General features: G+C 36.3%; 2 protein-coding genes and 1 long non-coding RNA gene across 6 annotated transcripts; all 3 read right to left on the reverse strand.

The window, feature by feature from the left end:
- Positions 1-1,105: 1,105 nt before the first annotated feature.
- Positions 1,106-10,449, reverse strand: LOC110459905. 3 transcript variants are annotated; one of them, XM_021512397.1, is made up of 3 exons: positions 10,003-10,449; positions 4,543-4,680; positions 1,106-4,004 (listed from the first exon to the last, which is right to left on the reverse strand). In XM_021512397.1, exon 3 carries the CDS (start codon positions 3,991-3,993, stop codon positions 2,521-2,523), a length of 1,473 nt encoding a protein of 490 aa, XP_021368072.1. In that variant the 5' UTR covers positions 3,994-4,004; positions 4,543-4,680; positions 10,003-10,449; the 3' UTR covers positions 1,106-2,520. The 3 variants fall into 3 exon arrangements, with proteins under 3 accessions (XP_021368072.1, XP_021368071.1, XP_021368070.1); XM_021512396.1 differs by having other exon boundaries at positions 4,543-4,690; XM_021512395.1 differs by lacking the exons at positions 4,543-4,680; positions 10,003-10,449 and adding an exon at positions 4,269-4,355.
- Positions 10,450-12,385: 1,936 nt separating this feature from the next.
- Positions 12,386-13,562, reverse strand: LOC110459907. The gene is made up of 2 exons (XR_002463945.1): positions 13,029-13,562; positions 12,386-12,846 (listed from the first exon to the last, which is right to left on the reverse strand). It is a non-coding gene; the product is annotated as an uncharacterized LOC110459907 (long non-coding RNA).
- A 3,127-nt stretch (positions 13,563-16,689) lies between these two features.
- On the reverse strand, positions 16,690-27,239 carry LOC110459902. 2 transcript variants are annotated; one of them, XM_021512385.1, is made up of 5 exons: positions 27,006-27,239; positions 25,060-25,291; positions 21,025-22,528; positions 20,161-20,235; positions 16,690-19,733 (listed from the first exon to the last, which is right to left on the reverse strand). In XM_021512385.1, exons 3-5 carry the CDS (start codon positions 22,460-22,462, stop codon positions 17,572-17,574), a joined length of 3,675 nt encoding a protein of 1,224 aa, XP_021368060.1. In that variant the 5' UTR covers positions 22,463-22,528; positions 25,060-25,291; positions 27,006-27,239; the 3' UTR covers positions 16,690-17,571. The 2 variants fall into 2 exon arrangements, with proteins under 2 accessions (XP_021368060.1, XP_021368059.1); XM_021512384.1 differs by having other exon boundaries at positions 26,957-27,239.
- Between the last annotated feature and the right edge of the window lie 545 nt (positions 27,240-27,784).

Consider the following 27,784-nt stretch of genomic DNA (forward strand, 5'->3'; position numbering starts at 1 on the left):
CATGTACTACAATTTCTGAATTTTCGGTTAATAATTTTGTTATATTTCGATGCTAATTAGTTGCAAAATATATATCAAGCATATTTCGAAAATACGCTTTTTTCTTACAAGGTAAAGAAACAAAATTAATGGCGACGAAAATAAGAATGAAAATAAACAGAAAACACAAAAACATAGCAACTTATAGCTTCCATGGCATCATTATAACTTATACCAAGACGTTGTCATTACCATTTAAACGTCAAGCTGAAGTAATTTGCTTCCCTTTAACTACTAAATTTTAATACTAAAATTTTATATATGACTTCCAGCTTATTTTCGGCAATGTTTCACTCTCTTATTTTTGGATAGACATCACGAGATTTCAACACGTTTACTATGCTTAACAACGCTTAACTTTGGACTGGATTCACAGCGACAAAAAAGGAAGTCATAATCATGAACTCTCATGCTTTCTCAAGATACTCATCCAAACATAATGCTGGTATGACTACTCTTTTAAATTCGTGTAATATCCCTTACGAAACGAAGTCGTTGAGCATTATTACAACAAGTGCTTACCAAAAACAAAAACAAAAAAAAAAAAAAAAAAAAAAAAAAAAAACATTGACCTTTGGCCTATATACTTAAAACCAAATGGGATTCATCCTTTTGTCGTGGTCAACCACTGTACGAAGAGCTGGTGATATTATTTCAGGCAGTGACTTTGACCTTGAACATTACAACCCGAAACACAAACGCACTACAGGTATTCACACATTTGATAATTGTTTGAAGTTTTAAAAAACATCATTAAGACACTGACCTTTGAACTATGGGGTTGAAGCTCATAACAGATTATTCTGTTGTCTTGGTCAAACACTGTATCAAGTGTGGGTGATATATGATACAATCAGCATGTTCACTATCGTTCACACAAGTTTAAACACTGTACGAAGGAATGGACGGTTACAATATCAGCCTGCTAATCCTAAACCCCAAACCCCTTACCCAAACCCCGAGCCCCACACGAACCATACCCCCTCGTTGCAAGGATACAGTGAAGTGTTCCGGGAGGGATTACAAAAAAATATGAGTGACTCAAGAAATAAAAACACAAGCGCCATTTTTCACAATTTTTTTGTTTTATATCGTTGGGTTATAAGTTTGTAGAATAGTTCAACATACTTTTGATATTGCAATGAAGACTAACCACACATCACATTCTGCTTATCAGATCATGATTGAAATACTTTTCAATTATTTTCTGATAACTTTCTCACAGGACAAATATGAAAAATGCATGAAAATTGTTAATAAGGCACCACAGTTGCGTAAACATTTAACAGATATTGAAAAAAAAAATCTTAAATACGTAAAAAAACCTCTTACATGTAAGCAGATATATAAAGCATTAACACAATTATATCTAAAGCCTAAACTGACGTTCTCTGAGCAACCATTGTTTCACCCAAGACTGCAATTATCATTGTAAACGCTTATTCATATATCCTTACAAGTTACCATGACGTCGAACAAAGCACAATAATTCAACTGTTACGTTTGGTCCGAGTAATTTCAGGAATAGTTTTCTTCTTTTATTATCGTTGATTAAAAAACAAACATCCACACAAATGCAGCAGTGTTGTTTCATTTCAACAGATTTTATTGACAGATGCTATTGTCAAATTGATTGAATAAATAGCAAGCCTATGTAAATTCTGTCCATGATTGGCTCCAATTTGATTCAATATATGTACAATGTACTAAGAATATCGATTTAGAGATACCTACTTGTACTTGTACTTTGAAATGAAATACTATGAAATGAATCAGGGGAGGTAACTCCAACATGATTAACACATAGGGGATTGGACAACACACAAACAACACACAACTATACCTCCAACAAACGTACAGTTATACTCTCAGTAAATATAGCAAAGTCACAATGAGTAATCCATATGTACAGAAAGAGTAGCCATTGACCAGTTATTTAAAACAATTTGACTCTTATGTTTTTATGAAAACATGCGTTACTTTAAGGCATTTTTGTAGATTAATACGGTTTACAGAATTGGTTGATAATGTCTACAATCCTTTGTTTAAATGGATGCCACAAATATCGTGATGTCACAGGCATAACGCATGTTCACATTGTTTTCGAAATGTCTTATATTATCAACTAACACAAGTCGCATAGTCACTTAGTGATATTCGTGACTGAAGCAGATATCAAGACGGTGTTCTGATTCACTCAGTGGGTTTTGTCCGAGGCGTCACTCAACCAGATACTCGGCTGAAGCAGGTTATCAGCCGATGAAAATAGAACTCCTTGTCACTTAGTGGTTTTCATTCCAGAAGCAGATATTCAGTTGATGAAGATCGGTTTCATAGTCAATTTAGGTTTTTAAATCCTTAAACATGTTTTAGTCGATGAGAATGTATCCTTGTCTCGTAATGGTTTTTCGTTCAAGAAGCAGGCATCCGGTTAACTAGAATCCGTTTACCAGTCCATTACTATCGGTGATACAAGTCTGCTTATTTGAAACTGTACGTATATGTCTCCACCTTTCCGCTACTGTATCCTACCCAAAGCACATGCGTCGCACTATCTTGCAGTATCTCCACGGCCTGCGGGTGGTCCTGGCTAGTAATCAAAGTCTGCAGGAAATGGCCTTTACTGTCCAACAGTAATACGCTACAGCTTCCACAATCAGCAATCAGTATGTTACCATCTCTGTCAAAGGTAACGCCCTGTGGATCGTCCATTTGTTGGCCACGGTACGTAAACTTCAAATTGAGTTTCTCGTCACATACATACAGACATCCTGGATCGTTGTTGAGTATTACCACGTCACCGGAATCGCCATTCACGCGAACAGTGTTCGGTGACGTCAGCTGCCAGTCCATTACATTTCCGGACCCCAAGGATTTCCTATCCCCACTCGTGTCTACCTTTATTGGCTTCACTTGTCCCGAAGAGACGATGATAATTTCATTGTCAGCAGTGAAGCTGATGCTCTGTGGGTCCGACTCAAACCGAAATAGTTCATCCTCGACCGAGTCTGCCCCGTCTGGAATTAGTTTTCTGATCGTGTTGTCCTCACAAGCTACCACAAGAGCGACCAAATCATTATTCTGGGGCAAAACACACAGATCATTTACACCCGAGTCAAGTTCGATCGTATCTAGTTTGACACCTTCAAAAGTGAATAGAGATACCTTGCATTCATCCCCGCCAACCCACGCAGCCTCACCTTCCATCACAGGACAGATACGAAACACAGCTTCGTCGTCTACGTTACAAAACGACGATTTTAACGTCAGACTAACAGTGGCGATTTTTGAGGCGTCGATTTTCAGTTTCCCGAACAGCGTCTCCAGGGTTGCTATATCTTCCGAAGGGGAGGGGACTATGAATGTTCGGTTTCTAGTCGAGGTCGTTTCATCTTCTGCAGAAAGATCCTCTTTTAACTGTTCCCCAACTTTTAAAGCCTTTTTGATGTCTTTGTACTTGGTCGAATTAACAAGGGTACGACATTTTTGTGATTTCTCTTCAAATTCCATATTTGAATGTGTAATCTTTGCAAGAACTTTCTTAAGAATTCTGTCATTTCTATTTCGGTATCTTCTCGCTTGTTTCTTCCCATTTGCAACAATTTCATCGATATGAACTTTTAATACTCTGCCTCGTTCTTCAATTTGAGAAATCAATAGCTCGGACTCGGCATTGTTCATACTGATCCTTTCTTCCACATTAGCCATGTCAGCGTCTAGCTGTTCCAAACGCTCGTCAGTCTCATAAAGGACTTTTAACACAGCTTGTCTCTGCTTTGATATGAATTTCTGCACATCGCCCATAAAATGTCCATTGTGACCTTGTAACACGCACTTGCGACATACCATCTCCCCGTTACACGTTTGGCAAGAGAACTCCACGGTTTTATCATGATCTGTGCATTTTTCTGATGATACGTCTATGTTAACATCCTTAACTACCTGACCGGCCATGGTTCGAAAAGCTGAAATCATAAAGAAAATTAATTTATACCAAACAGAATTGAATAAAATCAAATGAACAAGGGTTGAATTCCATATAGGTAAAAAGGATAAATGATTACAACAATTTTCACTCTCAATCCCGATTTTTCGGCCTCAATGATGAAATGTTATTATTTAGATTATTTAATATTAAATTTTTGTTGCAAACACACCTCAAATCTGACACCTTTACAGAGAATCAAAGTTAAAGCTATTGAAATAAAAAAGCAAGCAAGTAATTTTACCGGAAAAGTTCATAACATATTTCTTTGCGACGTTTTCGCCATAATAATAAGAACGAATTTATCATGACAGCGACCATAAGCACACAGCACACCACCATACACAATTATATATGTACGGCGAATTGACAGTGGGCAAATATTGATTCAAAAGAAGTGAAGGAGTATGAGTGGGAGAATGTTTCCCGGTATTCAGCACTACTGAAAAGATTTTATTACTTTACACTTTAAGGATCTTTGTTGGGAGATTTAACTACTTTTACTCATATGACATTACCTTTTTTTCTCTTTGATTTAAGGACTTTCAGAGGAATCCCTTTAATAAATTTGACTCATGAGGCGACGACAACCGGTCATGGTATGATGACGGACATGGCCTCAGCGCATACACTACGTCCACTTCGTAACAGATGAACTGAAAACCACTGAAAAGAGAAGTATTTAAATAAATAAATAAATAATAACACTAATGCTTACTAATTGGAAAAGTTAAATCCAGGGATTTATTTTGTTTATTAACGCTTTCCGATGGAAAATATAGAAAAATTAAAGAAATGTTTTCCTGATTTCTGTTTCCTCCACCTGCTTTTACATGCCCATTAGAATCTCCAATAGTTTGTACAAAGTCCCGTTTTTTATACATTTTTAATTTGGCACTTTTAGCTTATGACCCTATGTGACAATCCTCAATACTCCAAGGGGTACGTTCACTTTCGCTCTCTGTACCCCTGTAATACGTCACAGCAAAATTGAAGGCATGATACCAGCTATTTGGTTGGACTCGGGTAAAACAAAGCCTGACCAATCGATAAGGCAGATCGTTTCCTTTAAAAATTACAGAGGAGCGACACATGACTTCAAAGCCACTCAATTTTATCGTCACGCGACCACCGGATTATCAAACTAGTCTTCTCGTCTCATCCACAAGGTGTTGTGCACTGAGCCTTCAATTTTTCTTTGAGACATTCCAGGGTTGCAGAGAGCGAAAGTGACGGTAAACTTCTTTTGTATGGCTTTCTGCATCAATAAATTTTAAATAGGTGATTCTTCTCTTCGATTTTCTAGTAGTTACTCGACCATGGTCACATATAAAAGTTCCTAGGGGCCGATTTCTTCAAATGACAAACCCTGCCTAGAAATTCCAGCTTTCGTTATTGTTATTCCCCATCTGTCCAAACCTGCTTGATAAAAAATCTCCAAGAACCAATTTTTCTATATGTGAACAAATACGTATGCATCAAGTCCGTTGTCTATACCTTCCATCTCTCTTTAACTACCTGTTAAAATCTCCAGGGGCTTATTTCTCTAGATGCCATTAAGCAGTGTATAAAGTTCCGCTGTGTACATACATTCGTTTAAATGTGAAACATCTTCCTTGATTGACTGTGTTTGGATGTATTATGATATAAATCAATATAAATACAGACTGCCTCTCCTAACAGCATAAGGTAGTGCAAAGACTGGTTAGCTTAATCGGTCGTTAAGGTTAGCTTTAAAATTCTATTTTTGAGAGAGAGAAAAAAAATATAAATAAAACTAATCACCTCATATTACATTATATATTTATGTTTCTTGCCTTCATAGGATCATTTTGATTAAATATCCATACCATTTATTTCTTTAAGTTTATACAGTTTACGTAACATGTCCGTCAATCTAGCAAGGCTTTGTATAACTAAGCCCAAAAATCTGTATACGGTACCTTGTTGTTCTGAAAGTGTAAAAGCTCGAAAAAAATCCAGCGGGCATTTATATAGATTACTGTAAAAGTGGGAAATTTCGCGGTGTTGATATATTCGCGTTTTTAGCAATGCGTAAATAAGCGTAAAAATATCCATACGCGAAAACTTTTTTATAGATAATTTAGATTATAGATATATAGTTTTCACACCGCAAATAGTCTAAATAGTCATAACGCAAACATTTTAACACGCGAAAATTTCTTCTTTTATAGTATCATATGATTATTTTAGGTAGGAATGAATATATATAATTGTGTGGACTACAAAGTGAGGTATATATGTTATGGTCAGTATGTTTCCAATGAATGTTACATTAAGACACACTATATAGCCTCTATTACAAGAGTTTATGTAAGTACATATGATCATGAATAGTAAGCACCACAATACAGTTGATCTCGAGTTTAATAGGATCGTTCCTTCTCTTACCCTGGACAGAGTTACCACCATCTTACCGGTGTGAGATTTTCTTTTCTCCCACACCTGACAGATTTATCTCCCGTTTTGCCGGTGCTAGATTTATCTGTCTCCTCCCTAGGGTTGAGACGGGGGGATTCCCCTATTTATAACAATGGTATGACGTCACTGCAACAATACAATGACGTCACGTCAACAATCCATCAACGTCACGTCAACCCTGAATTTAGCATGTAACGTTATCATTACATTGTGTATATGATACACATTAGGAAAACAGGGTAAGAGAAAAAGAATCATTCACCCCCTTGTGGGTAAGATAGGGGAATCTCAACCCTCGGGGAAAGATTCTTAAGTTGCCAAACACTCGGCTAAACCTCGTGTTTGGCAACATAAGAATCTTCCCCCTCGGGTTGAGATTCCCCTATCTCACCCCAAAGGGGGTGAATGATTCTATTAGTCTCCCACACCTGACAGATTTATCTCCCGTTTTGCCGGTGCTAGATTTATCTGTCTCCGCCCTAGGGTTGAGACGGGGGGATTCCCCTATTCATAACAATGGTATGACGTCACTTCAACAATACAATGACGTCACGTCAACAATCCATCAACGTCACGTCAACCCTGAATTTAGCATGTAACGTTATCATTACATTGTGCATATGATACACAATGAAAGAACAAGGTAAGAGAAAAAGAATCATTCACCCCCTTGTGGGTGAGATAGTGGAATCTCAACCCTCGGGGAAAGATTCTTTAGTTGCCAAACACTCGGCAAAGCCTCGTGTTTGGCAACTTAAGAATCCTCCCCCTCGGGTTAAGATTCTCCTATCTCACCCCCAAGGGGGTGAAAGATTCTATTAATCTCACTCTAGGGTTGAGACAAGCTACACGTGTTCTTGCCACGTTCTCAACAATTGTATGACGTCATAGCAACAATACCATGACGTCACGGCAACAATACAATGACGTCACGTCGACAATTCAGCCGCATCACTTCAACATTGTCTTGCATTGTTTTAACGTCTATATAAAATACCTAAGAGGGTAAACAGGGTCAGAGAAAAATAATCATTCACCCACTTGGGAGTGAGACAGGGTGAAGCCTCGTGTTTGACAACTTAAGAATCTTAACCCTCGGGTTGAGATTACCCTGTCTCACCCCCAAGGGGGTGAAAGATTATATTATTCTATCGCGAGGGTAGGAAACAAACATTTTAGCCCGAGGAGGGGATTCTTGAGTCTTACCCGAGGCTTTGACTCTTCCGAGAGTGGAAATTTCTCTGTCCAACCCACACGATAGAGAATGATCCTTTTTCTCTACCATTTTCAAAAAAACATATTTAATGAAAGTAATGCTTTCTCCATTCAGTCATAGAAAAGAAATATATTGATCACTAGTTGTTATATTAAGAATTGAGACTGATATCTCATCAATTTCCATGTATTACGATTCTAAAATAATAAAACTTGAAAATTAACAAAATCCGTATACTTTTATGTGTATGATCTTATAATAACATACATAATGATGTCAAAACCAGAAACAATACACAACAGAACCACTGGAATCATTGTCAACGCATAAATTAAAGCAATGTAAACATTTTACTGTAACATGTAAACAAAAGATGTTGTTTAACATACATGTATATATATACATTGACCTACAACAGCCTATACGCATACATCAACTGATGTCAAGTGGCGTTAAACTGAAATGTTCACTGAAACCAACACAACATTGGCGGCCATCGATCCAATCGGCTAACACTGAAATATTTGTATTGGGTGGGCAGATAAGGAAAATTTGTCACGGCCAGTTTTCAAACAAACTCAAAGGTAAATAGTAGCATTACTGCCGTATCAAATAACACGTTGACACAGCACACTGAAAACCTTTGTCAGATTAAGTGTATTTTAGCATTTAGATCCTCCCAAGTTTAAACTAGATTACACGTGTGTGGATATTGATTTCAATGCAAAGAAAATATGTTTTTGAATGTTAATGATATATTTTCAAATCTAAATGTTACTAAATGCAAATGATATGTTTATGAATCAAAATGATATTTTTAATGGCAAATCTTTTCAAAAATATAACAATAATCAAAAAAATATTGATGTCATATAAAAAAAAATCAGACAAATAGAATATTTATCAAGATTTGATCAGATCACGTTAAAAATGCAGTACCACAGAAAACAATGATCGGGATATTATGCATGCATTTAAATGTCTTCTCTCGTGAAAATAACACTAGAAAAACAAAAAACAAAGGAAGCTCTTGTTTAAAAGTCTGATATGCCTTTTGTGTCGGCGTAGAAAACCTAACAGTGTAAACTATACGATATGGCCGTCTCCGTCCATAGACCCCATGAGTGGTACTAAACGTTAAAGAAAAGAAATGTGTATCTTGCTGTTCCGAGATATATGTAAGAAATGCAAGATAAAAAAAAAAGTTGTAAAAATTACATAATTTTTCTTTTTCTTTCTGTTTTAATGCTTCCTTCTTCTTTTGTCTTTCTGTTTTTCATTTTTCTTTGTTTCTATTTTGTTTTTGTGTCCTGACATCAATACAGTAGAAATGTTTATATATACCACGTATATCAAATATCAATAAGTTGCATTATATTACTGATCTTTGAGTATTATTATACATGAACTTTGTTTTGGTATGAAAGATGTTTGATTGAATCGAATGAGTATTTATACACAAATAGCTAAGACTATACTGTATTGGAAAAAAATCTGAAAATAATAAACAAATATAAAAGAAACAACATATTTACAATTTTGGATACAACAAATCATTTCTAGATAAACAAACAGTTTATGTTAACCTTGCCATAATAGATTCCAGCCACATTGTGACAGCTAACGTCATGCAACAGAGTTCAAGTTCAAGTTCAAATATTTTATTTTCAAACACATAGTATTCATAAAATCACAATATATATATAACTTTGAATATAAAATGTGTCTTGCCAAAATGACTTATTAGACACGTTATAAGAACAATCACACTATTTACTTTTAAAACTATCTTCAAACATCTACATGTAATGTTATTAAACAGTTTTTGTAAAAACAATTATGCTTGATAAAATTTCATTTGTAGCAGGACTATAATTTCCATATATATATATAATACCGTGTACCCCAACAGGGTAAGAGATATCTATGTGCTGCGCAATACTTAATTGGTATATGTGTTCTTGTATAATACTACACTGTTGTGTCCTGTACTTAGCTAGTCTGAGCTACTGTGTGTGTACATTAGGTTTAGGAACAAGTCTATACACGAATTGAAATATATGGGATCAGAACAAAGTCCCTGTAAAGAGCATGTGGTGCAATGAAAAACATATTTGATCAGTGTGGATTTCATACACTGTCTTTCTTCTGAATGATCTCGTGAATATTGAGCTGTCAAATGTACCTATAATACTATAACAACTATTGATTCGTACCATAGCAGCACATTGATCACAAATGTACTATAGTACCAATTATTGCTACCTGAACATTTAAATAGTCCAAAAATTCTATATAAATCATGGATTTTGTTTCTTACCTTTATAGAGCACGTTGTGTTGTAATCACTTAGCAAACGGTCTTTATGGTCACCTGAATATGGACCGATAGGTACCGACAGGTAAGTGTGCTATGTAAATAACTGCGTCATACTACCCAATGTGTTTTAACTCGAGTATTGATCAACATGATAGACTTCCTGCTTGATCGCTACATAGCAAGCTACGCCGATCACGAAATATGATTCGTCTGCTATACAGTAAATTTATGTGGGTATTTTTTTTCTAGCTTTCAGCAGACGAATGTTGATATCTTTCATCAGTGGTTTTCAAGGAAGGAATACCGTATTTAGCTATATTAAGATAGCCAAATGTGTCTATTGATCAGGTGACGGTTTTTTTCAACGAGTATATCTATAGACTAAGGTAAACATGAATAAGGGGAGGCTATCCAAACAGAATATTACGATTATTTTTCTAGGACAGGCAAGACAATCTGACGAGTGACCGGGTGGGGTGTCCTGCTGGTGTCTTCGGCAGTATGTTTCAGTGAGGTAGCACTATAAAGTCGGCATCATTTCCGCGCTATCACAAGGAGACAAACACGAACATATCGCAGCCTCCCAAAACACACACGCATACACTACACACATGCATCTTGCACACAGGGGAGGCCGTCCTTAAATGACTATAGCTGTTGATAGAACGTTAAACAATACTAAACCAAACTGACGTGATATGTTCGTTAATATTCAAATATAAACAAAACAAAATATTTATAATTCGCTACTTAAATTCAAAATTATGATAAAAGTACATTGTTGGCACTTGTATATATTATCTATATGGAGAGGGCTTACATAGGCTGTGCCTGTTGTCCAATCCCGTTGACAATCTGCCATCTTTGTCAATAAAATCTGTTGATATGGAAGAAAAATATTTCTATTCTTTTTCAGTGACAGGCAAGAAGGTCCGACGTGATATATTCGTTAATATTTGAATCTAATCAGAAAAAAAATATTGACAGAACATGATAAAACGTGCAAACAAATTCCTCAAAAGCTTATGTGAAATGAAATTATTTTTGTAAGTGTGTCTATTCGTCTTGGTTACCTTAAAATGCACAAAACTATTTTTTTGATTTATAGAAATAATTGTAGATTAATTTAGAAGAATTATATGTATTCTGAAATATACACGTGCCTTTTAAAATTGTGCATTTTCACAACTTCACGAACAATACCTCTCTTATCGAGATACTAATTCAATTTAACAGTCGACCAATCTGTTGCTCAAATCGGAGGTACCTTTCGCAAATGAGCAAAACAATACGAATGCACTTATTTATATACAGCTAGGTAATGGACTCGTCCAGAAATGAAACCATGGGTTAACACCTACAACCCGTCGTGGTATCGACCAAATAGCAGTCGATTTCAACAAATTCTAGCTATAGTTAAAGCTGACGAACAGTATAAGAATGATACATATTTCTAGATTCTTAAGTTAAAATTACTGAAACATTCCTTTGTTTAAAAAATAGCAAACGTTGTTCTTACGGTTGATAATCACTTCAATATTTTCCACTAGAACAGGTTTTATATATCCTCCATATATATGTGGGCAAAGAAGTAATAACGACAGTGTAGACAAAAAGAATTGTCAAATTTTCAGCGCGATCCGCCTCCTTTTTCAAGACAGAAACATGAATATTTACATATAAAAACATATAACGGAAATAAGCAGTCACTAAGAAACAAGGCAAAGTATAGCAAGGTAATCAATAGTCCCCCACAGGTAATGATTTCTATATTTAACAAACAGTACATTTATGTCAGGATATACCTACTGTTAGGAAAGCTACCTGATACATACTCCTTGCACTAAAACTGGTTACTCCGGGTGAAAAAGTATAGAAGAGATACCCCGGATATTTTTTTTTCAAAAGTAAAGGTCAAGTCAAAGGTCACAGTGACCTAATTCTTGCACACTGCACTCATCCATTCCAAGATGTCCTTCTAATCCAAATCAGGTTACCCCAGATGTAATAGTATAAAAAATATGCCACGGACAAAGTTTTTCGAAAGTTAATGTCAAAGGTCAAGTCATAGGTCACAGTGACCTTATTCTTGCACTTTGCCATCCCAAGATGCCCTTCTACACCAAAACTGATTAATCCAGGTGAATAGTATAGAAGATATGCCACGGACAAACATTTTCAAAAGGTAATGTCAAAGCATAGGTCACAGAGAGGTCATATTACCCCAATTTCAACTGTGTGTAAAATGTGTTAAACATAAAACGATAAGTACATATTTTCACATTTAGGTCCCATTCCATCTTGAAGATGAATAGGATCAGACTTCTTTTTTTACATCTGCAGGGGTTTGTTAAATACATGGTAAAAGACAAAGATTAAATATGTTTCATTTCAAAGTTTATTTCAATATTTTTCATATATTTTTTATATGCACTAACGTTCTATAAGGCAACATAACAAAATGTATATATATATCAAAATATATGTAAAACGACTTTTTGAAAGTCGTATTTAAGACTTAAAAGGTGCGTAGAAAACGAATGTTACAATATAAAACTGATGAAGATTCATTTCATTAAAAATGCTATAAAATCAAAATTATCAAAAATAAAATTCAGATCATTAGTCGTTTGAAGGATCCCTGTACCACTGCCAGAAACCATAATTTTGCGCCGGAACTTGACTTTCGGGCATGACTTTAGCTTGTCTTTCGGGCATGACTTTCGGGCATGACTTAAGCTTGACTTTCGGGCATGACTTTAGCTTGACTTTCAGGCATGACTTTAGCTTGACTTTCGGGCATGACTTTAGCTTTGTTAAATCATTTCTGAAAGGAAACCCATACCTTACAGNTTGACTTTCGGGCATGACTTAGCTTGACTTTCGGGCATGACTTAGCTTGACTTTCGGGCATGACTTTAGCTTGACTTTCGGGCATGACTTTAGCTTGACTTTCGGGCATGACTTAGCTTGACTTTCGGGCATGACTTTAGCTTTGTTAAATCATTTCTGAAAGGAAACCCATACCTTACACGACTTTTATGAAAAAATAAATAAAGATGAAATAAACAAAATCTATTCAACAACAGTGTTGAAGGTGTACAAATACAGTATGGCTATATTAGGATTGAATCCTACACTTCATATAGTTGTACTATCGCTTTAGCCGACTGATCAGCAGCTGCATCCCTAGTCTACGAAAGTGTCCTGGTACAACATAATGTGCTATTGTTGTATCCAAAACAACTAAGTAGAACTTTGGAACTTAAGAAATTATTCCTTTAAAGAAAGAGCGGTCAACCCATTGGAATTCCCTGCCAAATCACGTCGTCACATCACCAACAATAAAAACGTTTGAAGCCCGGCTTGATAAGCACTGGGGACAACCAGAAGGTTTTTATAATCATGAAATTGACAATAATGAACTTATTCACTGTCGGGGCGACTGACCATACATATGATCTGGATATATAGGCTTTTGCCTGCGTCCAGTATTATCAAATTATTATATTATTATTGTTATTATAAAACAAAACAAAAGGGAGGTTATGCAAAACTAAAAAACGTAAAAAAGGGGGGTTATATAAAAATATAAAAAAAAAACAGTGTAGTGGGACAGGAATCCTTGAATAATCCAGATGACATATATTCAAACTTAACTTTCAACAATTAAGATCAAATTAAATGACAATACTGGGTTTTTTATGTTGCTGTAAACATTTAAAGTGGCAACAAATAACAAGGGGGAAATACTCTTTACGATGATCATACACTGAATTTGAAATGTCTCTGTTCCAGCAACTAACAGTGGTTCCAATTAAGAATAAATCACCTTATATAACAACTCATGCTTACCTTTATAGGGCAATAAATACCTTTAAATCCCCATCTCATTTTAAATATTGCAAAATGGGAAACGATTGTAATACGCTATTGAACCATATAAAATGTAATACATTATTAATATTACTTCCTTTTTGATTAAAATAAAGTTATATCATTTGGCATTAGGAAACAATTCTGCATACAGATATATGTACGTATAATAACATCAAAACCACATGGCATTTATTGCGGTCATTAAAAAACATTAATTGGTGCATATTGTTATCATAACAGGATATATTATATCAACAGCACCATTACCTTGTATACATTGTTATCATAACAGCACCATTACCTTGTATATATTGCTATCATAACAGTGCAATTACCTTGTGTACATTGCTATCATAACAGTACAATTACCTTACATACATTGTTATCATAACAGTACAATTACCTTGTATACATTGTTATCATAACAGTACAATTAACTTGTATACATTGTTATCATAACAGTACAATTAACTTGTTTACATTGTTACCTTGTATACATTGTTATCATAACAGTACAATTACCTTGTATACATTGTTATAATAACAGTACAATTACCTTATATACGTTGCTATCATAACAGTACAATAACCTTGTATACATTGTTATCATAACAGTACAATTACCTTGTGTACATTGTTATCATAACAGTACAATTACCTTGTATACATTGTTATCATGACAGTACAATTAACTTGTATACATTGTTATCATAACAGTACAATTACCTTGTATACATTGTTATCATAACAGTATAATTACCTTGTATACATTGTTATCATAACAGTACAATTACCTGGTAAACATTGTTATCATAACAGTACAATTACCTTGTATACATTGCTATCATAACAGTACAATTACCTTGTATACATTGTTATCATAACAGTACAATTATTGGGATACATTGTTATCCTTCGGGACAGTTGAGCTAAAAATGAGCAAATATTTTACATAAAGGGAAAAAATCCCTGAAAAAGATCTGAAACCCAAAGAGGGCACAATAACATATGGTACTGCCAATACACAACAGTTTCAAAGAAATCTATTAAAAAAATGCTGTATCAATATACAAAGTTTGATGCCCATTCATGAAACAGAGACACAGTATGCTTCAGAAACCATCATTTTCGTACTTGAGGTCAAGGTCAAAGGTAAAATCAAAGTCACAGTGACCTCATTTTAGGAAGCCATACACAACTTTTCCATTATATTCATGAAACAACAGCTGAGATATACTCTGAAAACCAATATTTTAGCATTTGGGGTCAGTGTCAAAGGTCAAATTGAGGTCAAAGTGACCTTGTTTTAAAATGTAACACACTGCCTTTCCATAATATACCTACATACAAAGATCGATGAAACAGTGTATGAGATACATGCTCTGGAATCCCCAGTTAGCATGGATGGTCGAAAGGACTTACAGTTAAAAACAAAGGTATAAAAAATCACTGCAACAAATGGCTTAAATGGCCAGAATTGTCAATAACCTGTGGATTAATATTATAAAAATGTATTACAGATCTATTCAAAAACCCTTAAACAAAAATATAGGTATTACTATGATGTCTGAATACGACATTTTCATATCTAACAACAATCCTGCTGATGCTATGAAGCTGTAGGCTAGATGGACACTCTACAGAAATGACCAGGAAAGGGGCAGTATCCAAAGTTCCATTAGGTTGGGCGGGGAGACATTTGCCATCAACAAAAAAATACCATTGCAAAAATATTTACAAAGCAAATATATTGGAAATTAAATTACTTGCATGTACAATGTTTGAGAAACGTGACAATAATAATGATTTCTTACATCAGTCTCAAAATGAAAGGCACAGAGATAAATACTAAGGCAAATCCTACATATGAAATTGCTTAACAAAATTTCTATGAAAAACCAAAATTTCATAATCAAATACGGCTGCCTAATGGCCATCTTTTTCTTCCCATCATTCTCAAAAATTAAAATAGCACAACTGAGAGTTAGATGTGCCAAATGTCTTGAGTGGTTAACACTTCGGCCTTGCACACAGGCGGCCGGGGGTTCAACCCCGAAAGTTGTCGNGTTGGGCGGGGAGACATTTGCCATCAACAAAAAAATACCATTGCAAAAATATTTACAAAGCAAATATATTGGAAATTAAATTACTTGCATGTACAATGTTTGAGAAACGTGACAATAATAATGATTTCTTACATCAGTCTCAAAATGAAAGGCACATAGATAAATACTAAGGCAAATCCTACATATGAAATTGCTTAACAAAATTTCTATGAAAAACCAAAATGTCATAATCAAATATGGCTGCCTAATGGCCATCTTTTTCTTCCCATCATTCTCAAAAATTAAAATAGCACAACTGGGAGTGAGATGTGCCAATTGTCTCGAGTGGTTAACACTTCGGCCTTGCACGCAGGCGGCCGGGGTTCAACCCCGAAAGTTGTCTTACACATGGAATATTCAGAGAAAGTGTCTTTCTCCTGCCCACACAACTCCAGATGGAGTATAAAATGGCCTGGGGTGGATGTTGCGGTATCTGTGCTGTAGCATTTCAAGTGAGGTGGCACTATAGTTTAAATGATGCCATTGGAAAAACGGTCCCACTAAAATCAGAACACAATACATCTCCAGCATACACACATAGGGAGATATTAGCCATGTGGCATAGGACTAGAAGTTAGCGCCTGATAGGGCAGCTCCTGCAAATACCTCAAAATTGTATCAATTAATGTATTATTTAATGTATACGCTAATTGTATTGATTGTATAAATTGTACATATATGTACCGTTTTTATTTTTTCCTGAGATTTTTTTCATAATACTTCAAAATATACAAAATTATCTCTAAACTGTCAAAATCGAAGATGGCTATCTGATGAACAATGTGTACTTCTGATTAGTCTCAAAATGAAATATGCACAACTAGATCATAGGTGAAGCTATATATGAAATTTGAGACAGATCTGTCCAGAAGTTGCTGAGAAATAGCAATCACAAAATTACAGTAAAAATCCACGATGGTCACTTGTCTGCCATTTCTTTCTTTTAGTCACTCTCAAAACAAAACCATGCACAATTATTAACTCTGGGAAATATACAAATGAATTTGAGAAGTATCTGTTCATTTATACTTATACAAATATAGACAACAAACTGAAAATGTCAAAATACAACATTATAATAATAGGCAGCCAAGCGATGGCTGTTGCTGACAAACGGCAGACTGACTCACTTGGAATGTGTAAGGCAATTGAAAATCTACACGCCCGGTCATTGTGGTTCGACTACACTCCGACATATAGCTTTGTATGGTATATAGTGATTTTGCCGATAGATTCCCTACAATCACTATAAGAATAAAATAGATAAAAGAGGAGAAGCGAGTTCTGAATCCAGGTTTTCTTTACTGTATTAATATTGGTGGCGAATATTTTCGACCTTCTTGGCAAGATGTCAGCAGAGGAGAGCTACTTTGGTAATGCTACATAATCATTGTACGATGATAGTTCACACGTTCTTCTATTGAACTCTTCGCCTTTTGTTTCTTCAAAAAACGATGACAGCTAGCTAGCTAGCTAGCGCTAGGAATCTTCACTATTTGAACCATACAAATCAAATATGCCCTTGTCAATGTAATCGGGATATGCTGTTTACACTTGAAATAGCTTACTTACAACACAGTACTAAATCATTGGATCAGAATTTTGATTGAATCAGCCAAATTCTTATTCCCATGTTCGTTTGCAATCTGCCATGGTGTCTTCCCGTTAATGTCTTTTAATGTTGTATTGGCATTGTACGTCAGTAAGAGAAATGTGATTTCCTTATTATTGTTTCTCACGGCAATATGGAGTGGCGTTGAGTTCATAGAATCTAAACAGTTTACATCAAATCTTTCACACTCCAGCAAAACAGTCACCACGCGAACATTTTCCAAAATTACTGCAGTGTGTAAAGGATGGTCATATCCTCTTGAGCAATTTAAGCAATTGACATCTGTTTTTGGATGCGCAACCAGCATCTCAATGATGGATACGTTTGGTTCATCTTGTTCAAGTGCAAAATTCAGGGCTGGTTTATCATCTCCATTGCGGATATTGGTATCAACGTCAAGTTCAAGCAGTTCTTTAACCACTTCGGTATTGTCCCCGTATATTGCTAAATGTAAGGGGGGTAAACCTTCTGGTGTGCAGATAGTCATGTCAGCTCCACCATCCACAAGTGTACCAACTATTTTAACATAATTCCGCTGGATTGCAAAATGCACTGGACATAACTCTCTGTTTGATGGTATGTTGAGGTCAGCACCAAATTTTATGAGTTCTGAGACCAGTGGCAGATTTTCATTTTTGACTGCAAGATCCAGAGGTGTGAGACCTTTCCCAGACAATGTGTTGATATTAGCTCCTCCGCGCTCCAATAATCTGTCTACCCCCCAAAGGCTAGATTTCGAGACGGCGAAATGAAGTGGACTGAAACCCACTACACCCATTTTACTATTTTCTACTGTTTCGTTAAAAAGGGTGTTGACGGCTTCTGAAGGCTGATTCTGAAACAGCGTATCAATCATTTCTGCATTTTCTGTTTGAATTGATAATGCAGTGATCGCTAGAAAATCACTGCTGCACAACTCGTTACCTGCCGAGGCATTTTCAAGTAGCTGCAGCACATCTGTTTTATATTTTTCCTTGAATGTGTCTTCATTATGCCCCTCTCTCAAATTTAGACCTTTTCGTAAGTGAAGCAGGTCATGGCATATGTGAAATGATAATTCCTTCCAATATCGCTTTTCCAAAACGAATACATATTTCTCAGGTACTTCATCTGGGGTCCCTGGGTCGTACCTAACCCGTTCTCGAATGCTGCGACAAGACAAGTTCATGAGAACAGTAGATGGATCAAGAACCTGTTTTCTCATCAAGAACAAAATCACATCTCGGTAGATCTCGTCAGAAAACTCAAAGTGTTCCTCTGTTTGTCTTATCCATATGCCCTTCATGGATTGTAAGGCTGACTCAAGGTCGATGTCACAACTGTCCAAGTTAGAGGTCATGTGTCTTGTACCTTCTTTGATTGCGTGACGCAAAGATTTGCGATCGGACGGTAATCTCCCAAGAATTGCACACAGGCCCATAGCATTAAACTGGTGCTTGCTTCTATGGGGAATAGGCTCAAAATAATTGATCAAAACTTCAAATGGAAACAGGAAAGGGTTTTCTGGAGTTTGCTGCCATTTTGAAATCTGTCGAAATTCACTGCAAATTTTTGGAAAGAAAAAATAATTGCAGTTAGCTGCAACATCAAGAATGTTGACATAGGCACCTTCATCGTCAACAAATGTTCTTTCCAAATACTTTGCACCTATTCCTCTTCGTTCCTCACAAGAGAGTCCCAGTTCTGTGATGTCCATATTGTTTTCAGTGAAAATCAACCCAGATGTTCTGAAGACATCTTCTCTGACTTGTTGGCTGTTCATAATCCATATTACTTTCACATCGACATTTTCGATAAACCTTCTCAAACGTTCGTTGACCTTACCCCATTCTTCTAGGCTTCTCTTATCAACAGAATTCTTCCCTAATGGGTCATCAATGATGAATATCTGCCCTCCTTCCTCGGACAAGAATTTGTCTATTTCACTTGGGTCAGATATTGGGAAAACAGTGTAACCTTTGCTTCTCATATGCAGAGCAGTATGTCTCACGATCGTAGTTTTACCGGACAACGGTGGACCGATGACTGCCAAATGCTTCTTGGATTCTAGGCACTCCACAACAGTTTTAGATGCACCTGTCTCGAAGAAATCCTGTTCATCCACATACCATGCGTGCACTTGAACCGTCATAGAATCTGAAAGAATGAACATCCTTCTATATACATGTATGCTGAATACAAACATTATCTATACTGATAAAATCTCAAGCTTGTAACTGAGCGAGATCTGGTTATCTCAGTTGAGGGTTAGATTCTGTAACATGATCCCAACTGAGGCATAAGCCTCGGTTGGGATGTTACAGAATCTTAGCCTGAGACCGAGATATCCGATTTCGCAGTTATAAGTTATAGATAGGGGGGAGGATGATACATATGTATTCTATGTTTCTATGAGTAAGGTGATAGCATAGCTCAAAACAGATATCTGGGAAAACACTCAAAGTTGATTGTGTACCAGTCAGAATGGTGATAGCAATATGACGTTTAGAAAGATCAATCCTGAACTGCCAGAAATTTAAATTTTAAATCTGATAAACCATGACATTGTTAGATGCATTCTCACCTGTGGGTAGCACACGTTTTTTTGGATCCAAACTCGTATCAGGATGCCTCGAAGCATATTGCCGGTGTAAGGTGTCTGGAAAACATGGAATAATCAAATATACAAATTTTTATATAACAGGGTCTACAATGTCATCTCTATTCTGCATCGGAACATGTTGATATGCTACGGATCAATGTTTGGTAAACCAATTACCTTTCGGCCCAGGAGTCGTCTTATAAAATTCTTCATTATTAAAAAGAAAATTCTGGAGCTACATGTGTACTTTGCACTGTGCAAAACAACCATACTATGATTGGCATGCTTTGTTTTTACCATCATACGGTCATTTAATAACATATAATTGTGTTTGAACCTCTATATATTAAAAGACACTACTTTTTCACACATTCCTATGGACTGGATCATATTCACATTCAGTGCAGTGATTTGTAATACCCACTCAAGTTGCTGTTTTTAGAAACAGTAGGTAAATATTCTCTTTATGACAGCAATTTAATTGAAATGTCACAATGCTATTTTCCAAATGAACAGCATAATTTCACATCTAACAGAACAATAACACACTTTTATTTCATTGAATATGTGGTTATATGGACCTGAAAAGTGATATTCGCCATGACTTCGTCTTAGTTAATATCACTTTCCAAGGTCCATATAATCACATTTTCACCTCAACTGAAGTCCATAACTGAAAAATACATTTAAGTATCTATAATATGCGCTATAAGAATTCTCACCACTATGAAACAGAACATAACTTTAACACAGCAATGGTGTAGTATGCAATATGTATTAGGATAAAATATTTGATATATTAAATGAGGAACCAAAAAAATAGCTACAAAAACAGTAATACATTACCAAAATGTTTTCTGTTGTCTTCTGCCATTTTCTCTGTAATAACATCAGTTGCTTTTCTGACAATCTCTTTAAGTATGTCCGATCCACTTGCTCTGATCAGCTCTTCCTTTACTTTGGCTATTATATATGCTGTGAATTGATCTGCACGTTCAGCTAATAGTGCCTCTATTGTCCTTAAAGTTGTGTCATTTACAATACCAGCAACTCTCTTTTCAATGTCTTGAACCGCCTTATCGAAACAGCTGGTCAGGATCGTGCCGACTTCCTGCTTGACAGGGTCGGTAAGAGTTGATGACATTCCTGCAACTTCATCTTTAACTACAGCGGATATTCTAGTCTCTATGTCACTGCTCACACGCGCTAAACTGTCGCCTATGAGAGTTCCTAGTTCCTCCTTGGTTGCCTTAGAAGTCCTTTCTAGCTGCATGTTGAAAGCAACTGCAGCATCATCCGTGATCATAGACGCATGTTCCTTCATTTGGGTTAAGGTTTCTTCTATGTAACTTTGTACACATTCAGTTATTTCTCTTTCTGTCGATTTCACTGCTGATGTAGTGTGATTCTTGATATGGGTAACAGCTGTATCTATGACTGTTGACACATCATTTACAATTTGCTCGGCTGAATCTTCCTGTGATCTGGAAATATGTCTTATAAGCATTTCTACATTTTCTAACTCTTCCACCACCCACTTATCGACTAGTTCTTCATATTTCTGTTGCTGCTGGTCATCAATTGGTGCTAATTTCAACTTCTTTGAATCACGTTCCATTGCATCTGGATCTCTACATAACCGTTTAAATGCACATGTAAGGTCCGACCACATGGTATCGAAAGCACTGTCGCTAATTGGTTGTGTGGCCCGATAGTGTGCTAGTATGTTTCTGTACAGGTGAATCCGACATACGTCATCTTGCATGGAAATTTCTTCTTCTTTAGGCTTATGATTCCAGTTGCTTTTTGGGGGTTTTGAGATATTGCGAATGATAAAAAACAAGAGGGACACATCTAATTTTTTTATATCAACCTCCCCCTTATAGGTATCAATTTTGTTCCAACTTTCTTCCCCAATTTTGTAACGATGTTTACACAAGTGTTTTCTATGAGATTGGAGAACCATAATCAAACCATGCTTTCTGAGGAAGTCCAATGCCGTTCCTTGTTCATGAGACATACGGAAAACCTTTTTGATGGTCAGGTCTTCAAATTCATTCAGTTTTGGTAGATGTCCATCGGTCGGGAAAAGCTCTTCAAATGTTACAGATAAATTTAAACTGTGTTCTAAATGAGCCTGCTCAAGGCGTTTTCTTTCGTCTGCAAGTAGACAATTGAACACAACATCCAGAAGTGCAAGTTCCATCACATCAGTTCCAGTACTGCACATATACATGATTAAGCGGCAGAAATTAGCATTTTGACGAATTTTTTTTCTTTCCATTTCGCTCAATGAAATTGTTAAGAATTCGATGAAAAATGTGTAGTCCTCTGCATTTTCTCCATAAACCTGTAATGAAATAAAATGATAGTAATATGCATGCTTGACATATGTTATTTTCATCCATTATCAATTGGCAATGTAAGATAGGAGTTTTACGCGTGATGGAAAGTTGTACAAGATTACTAGAATCTCTCACCCTGAGGGATCTCACCCAAGGGAAAAGATCCTTAAGTTGCCAAACACGAGGCTTTGCCGAGAACGATTCTTTTTCTCTTACCCTGTTCTCCCATTGTCACCGTGCAGTGTTCTCCCCAGGCCGTTTTAGCTACACATGACTTTTGAGCCGTTACGCATCACCAGTTTACCGTTACTCATCGAGAGGTATTTACGACTAGAACATAAAGTTCTCACAAATTGATAACCTCTTCTCCCCTTTCCAATCAGACTCACCCTCATCATTAGACTAGGTTTTTTTTATTGTTCCCTACGATCGACACCCTGATCATCGAACTCTGCCCTGCGGGAAAATTTACCTGTGCCGTGGGGATGTGATTTACTAGCCTACCTGTCCTATACTGTATGTGTGAAATGCGAACAATAAACCACAATTACCAGTTTGTAACTTCGTCTAATTATAATTAATGATATATCTGTTAATTATCAAGGCTTCAATCTACGTTCTGAACAATTCTGTAACAATACATCTGATACATATGTACATCAAACAATGTGAAATATTGCTGAATCTATCTATGAAATATTACTGAATCTATCTATGAAATATTACTGAATCTATCTATGAAATATTGCTGAATCTATCTATGAAATATTGCTGAATCTGTCTATGAAATAATGCTGAATCTGTATGAAATAATGCCCATGTGTAATCTTGTACTCTCTCTGTCATGTTTTATTTTGATTGATGTTATTTTGTTTGACCTCTTGTTACACACTTTGTGTGTCAGAGCGTAATAAAAAAACCTTGAAATCTTGAATCTTGATTTTCATAGGTGACAGGCAATTACACCGAAATAAGAAATACAAACAGGTTACAGTAACTTTGTACGCAGAAACGTCTGCTTACCTACCTATGCTGCATTGTTTTTGGCCATTAAATTTTAATGCTTGAATAAGTTAGCTATGTGAGAAGCCATTATCAACAAATGACTGTCGATACAACTTTAAGAGAACATGAAATATTTTTGCTTCATCAAGATAGATGATAGACTGCACGTGGCGGCCATATTGTTTTGATAACCTGATTAATCTTACGTGATCCGTGATGCAATAGCGTTTGAAACACGGATGAGGGACGTTAATCATTTTCGCGCCAAAATTATAAAAAGCACATGGATTATAATAATTCATTTTGATAACTATATATCACTAGGCCTATGTAAGTTTATATTTAAAACAGCATTGTTGTGATTTTTTTTAGATTTTTTGTTTGCTGAATGATTACAGGTATCTAGGCCCTGTTAATTTCATAACTAAGGGATTTAAAAAAACAAAATATTATAAAAATAAATCATTGATTTAAAAATTAATTAAATATTTGTCCAAATAAATACCTTTGGTTGGAAATGTTTTTATAATTGATTTATTCTCGGGACATTCATTTATTTCTATGATGATATCATTGGGAAAAAATGCTGAAACTGTCTGCTAAAATTATCCATTTAATCTTGAGACAATTTTATAGTGGTATTAGATAAATTCAAAATTTCAGTATTAAATTATTTGATATAATGCCACAATGTGGCAACTTAATTATATCCATCTACATAGATCAATTGATGCTTTGTAAGAAAATACCTCTACCATAAATGCAAATTATGTAGGCAAGAAATGTCCCATCCTTAGGCGTCCCTCCTTGGGTACATAATTCGGGTTCAAAAAACCTCAGCAAGCCTCAGTTTTTACCCCAAATTCTTACACTGAGGTGGGACATTTCTAACCTTCACACATATGATAGAGTCATATGCAAACCAGTGACCATTTTGGATGGTGCTGAACTAGTGAGCACGTCCCAGGGTTAAACTATATTGCTGGGAGGCTACCTAATTACCAGTAAGGTATTATTGTTCCCTTTTAGGCCCTATTCTCCTTGGTGGTTACACTATTCCACGATCAAGGAAGTTGTGTCCTGGGGAATTTTGTGGATCACCCTGTGTACCAAACTAACTTCCATTACCACTTGGAAATGCCCTTAACCCATTAACCCCTACAAATCTAAAATGGACTTGCCCAGTCTTTGATTTGGTAAGGTTCAAATGTGACTTTAGGTGTGAATGGGTTAAGGTACACAAGAGTCACATGTCTGCACAAAATGTAACTTGCAGGTGGCACCCTCCAGCTACAGACCAAGATAGACATTGTTTAACTAGTTAGCAATGTCTCACAGTTATAACTGCATCACTGGAAAAGCTAGCAGTATCTTCCCCTCTATTCATCTAAGCCATATTCTTTGGCTGCAACAATTTTTGCATCTTTGCAAAAAAAGTACCAAATAAATAGTCTTAGGTTCTGAAACAACCAGGCACCGAAACGTTAAAAATTCTCAATAAGTTGGGGGTCAAATAGAAAAAAAGAATTACCAGAATTTTCCTAGGAAACCAGTGTTTAAAAGGCTGGCTGTGTGTTTTCAAAACGACTGAAGTCGTTGATTCGGTTGTTGATTCTTGAGTGGAACGTCATGTTGAATTGATGATCCCATAGACCGTTGTGCACTGTGCTGATCTGGGCCAATGGACCGACTCGTTCACTCTGACCTGGGCCGGGGTTCCCCACTCTGTCATCTCTCATCCTCCATAGCAATGTCTTATTCTCCTTAAAGTAAAACGAAAAATAACGATATCTAAAATAAGATACCAATAACATGTCAACAGCACTCATTGTAAGACTTGTAATTGTCAATAATAATAAATCGAGGTTCTTATATACAGCTTTATCTAAAAACCTAGTTTGTAGGTCGTCGCGAAACGTTCACAAAATATTATCCGGGGTAATGGGTCTTTTGTATGAACCATGCAGCCAACATCTTTCTCAACTCCCTTGGGGAGCATACAGCCGGTGCTGCCATTTCGGTGCTCACAGCTAGCATTCAACAAACCTAGCACTGCCCAAACACATACTCATTTACAGCTGAGAAGACCGGAACAAGCGGAGTAAAGTATCTTGTTCAAAGATACAATACAGTGCTGTGACGTGACTCGAAACCCGCAACCCTTCGGTCACGAGCCCGGCGTCCTACCACTAGACTACCATCCCTCCCAAGTTCCATGTTCATTACTGAAAACCTATAAAAAGTATAAACAGGAAGTTTACAAAGCCAGACTAACACAAATACCCGCAATGTGATCAAACATATCCGGAGGAATCACAGATAAAGTAACAAGACCAAATGAATAGTATTATTTCCTAGGCAGCTCGTATGTTAATTCAAAAGGTAGAAAAACTTTTTTTGCTAACCATTGCCGACACCACAAAATTGAACTGTGAACCAGTACTTTTTTCAAGATGTATTAACATTATTTCATCATTTCATAAGCAAATTAGTTCAAAATTCATAATTTGCATAATCATTGGAAATTTTTTTAACAATATTTTTTCGGAGAAGAAAAAGGGAGAATACATTGAATTATGTTGCGCCTCCTTCCACATGTGTGGTAGGGTTGGAGTACTATAATGGTTTAAATGGTTTAAAAAATAGGGCAATGTTTTTTACTCTACTTATATAGAGCATGAGTTCTGACTTTAACAGTGCATATCACTAAATGCCAATAAAAACTTTAGGGTTATATAAGCACAAGAGTCTAATTGGTAGATTGGGTTAGCGGAAACAAGATTTTTTTGTTTACGTTTAAGCAGTAAAATCCTGTGCTTATCGTGCATATTTTTATTATGTATAATGTGTAGAGTAATGATAATATGGTTAATATATATACAATTATGGACTTGCACTTGGATAATCTAATCTAATTCTGTAACAATATTGTAAAATCCGAAATAAGGGGGAATAACTCCTGTTCATTTTAAGTAGGATTAAAAAATATGTATGCACATAGACAAAGAAATAAAACCAAATATATTTTGGGGCATGTTAAGATGTGTAACCACGGAATTAGATTGGCTGTCAAAACAGTGTCACACTATCGGTCTCTCGTCACCTAGGTAAACATCGATACCGGAAATCGGTCTGAGATAGCACGCAAGCGCAGTAGGCTTACAGGTAAATTGGCACAGGCCGTCACGGTTCGATGCACAAATTAAAGAGGTGGACAATGTACGGCGAAATGTAACGCAACTTATATTATTTTAATGGCTTTAATCGAAATCTGACAAAACTGCAATTACAACTGCTTGTCATTCAGTCTGTGGTCCATGATGCAAATAACTTAGGGCCTTCTAAGAGGAACCTGCACTATCAAATGTATACGTAATTTTGAATATTTTAGAAGAATATTTGAGGTACAATTATGTGCATGCACCCACTCAAACGAACAGGAGTGATGTTTGGAACCAGGAAATGGGTTTCACTGACGAAGTCGGTGTTCGGTTGACGTGAGGGGGTTAGTAAAGTTGCCACTTCCGGGCCATCCGAGATTCTAATTCCTGTCCATCCTGATTCCAGGTCACGATCTGAGGTCGGACAGCTCCTCAGATGCGGACAGGCGGTCACAGCGGCTGCGGTCCAGGAACGACGTCCATTGTGTAAGGACTTTCCTCCTATAAGTGATTATCTACACCCCTCCATAGGCGGTTCTGATTTATGACGTCACTGTATGTGTGTTAGTTTAAAAATAGTATCAGTGGAATTTCCGAGATCTACCACAGGGACCCGAGCAATTGTTACTGTTATATTTGACCTAAGTTCAAAGTAATTTTACACGTTTTAGGGGTATAGATAAACTTTTGGTATTAAAAGTCATTCGATCGTAGATTACCAAAAGCTAGCTGATCCAGGGACAGTATATAGAGGGGATTGGCAACTCTGCCCCAGTCAAGATTCTATAGCACGTCGCTTTTGTGTTTGTTCACCGAACCGCGAAGTCATCGAGAGCCCCTCTCGATCAGCCCGCGCTTGCGCACTAGCGTTAAAATCATGTCACCAATCTCGCCGAGATGGGAGTGTTTTGATAACGGTTAGCCCTGATTGGGACTGTGTATTAGTAGGTCTTCTTTTTATTCCAGGGATAGGGCTATCGTTGCCACTATGTCTAGCCTTTCGGCTGTGTTGGTGGCTATTACAACAAATCACATTTCGTAAAGCACGTTCCAGTGAAAATAATGCTAATATTGACACTTTTTGACACAAAAACA

The sequence above is a fragment of the Mizuhopecten yessoensis genome, unplaced genomic scaffold, assembly GCF_002113885.1.
Source record: "Mizuhopecten yessoensis strain PY_sf001 unplaced genomic scaffold, ASM211388v2 scaffold10275, whole genome shotgun sequence".
NCBI classification, from domain to species: domain Eukaryota; kingdom Metazoa; phylum Mollusca; class Bivalvia; order Pectinida; family Pectinidae; genus Mizuhopecten; species Mizuhopecten yessoensis.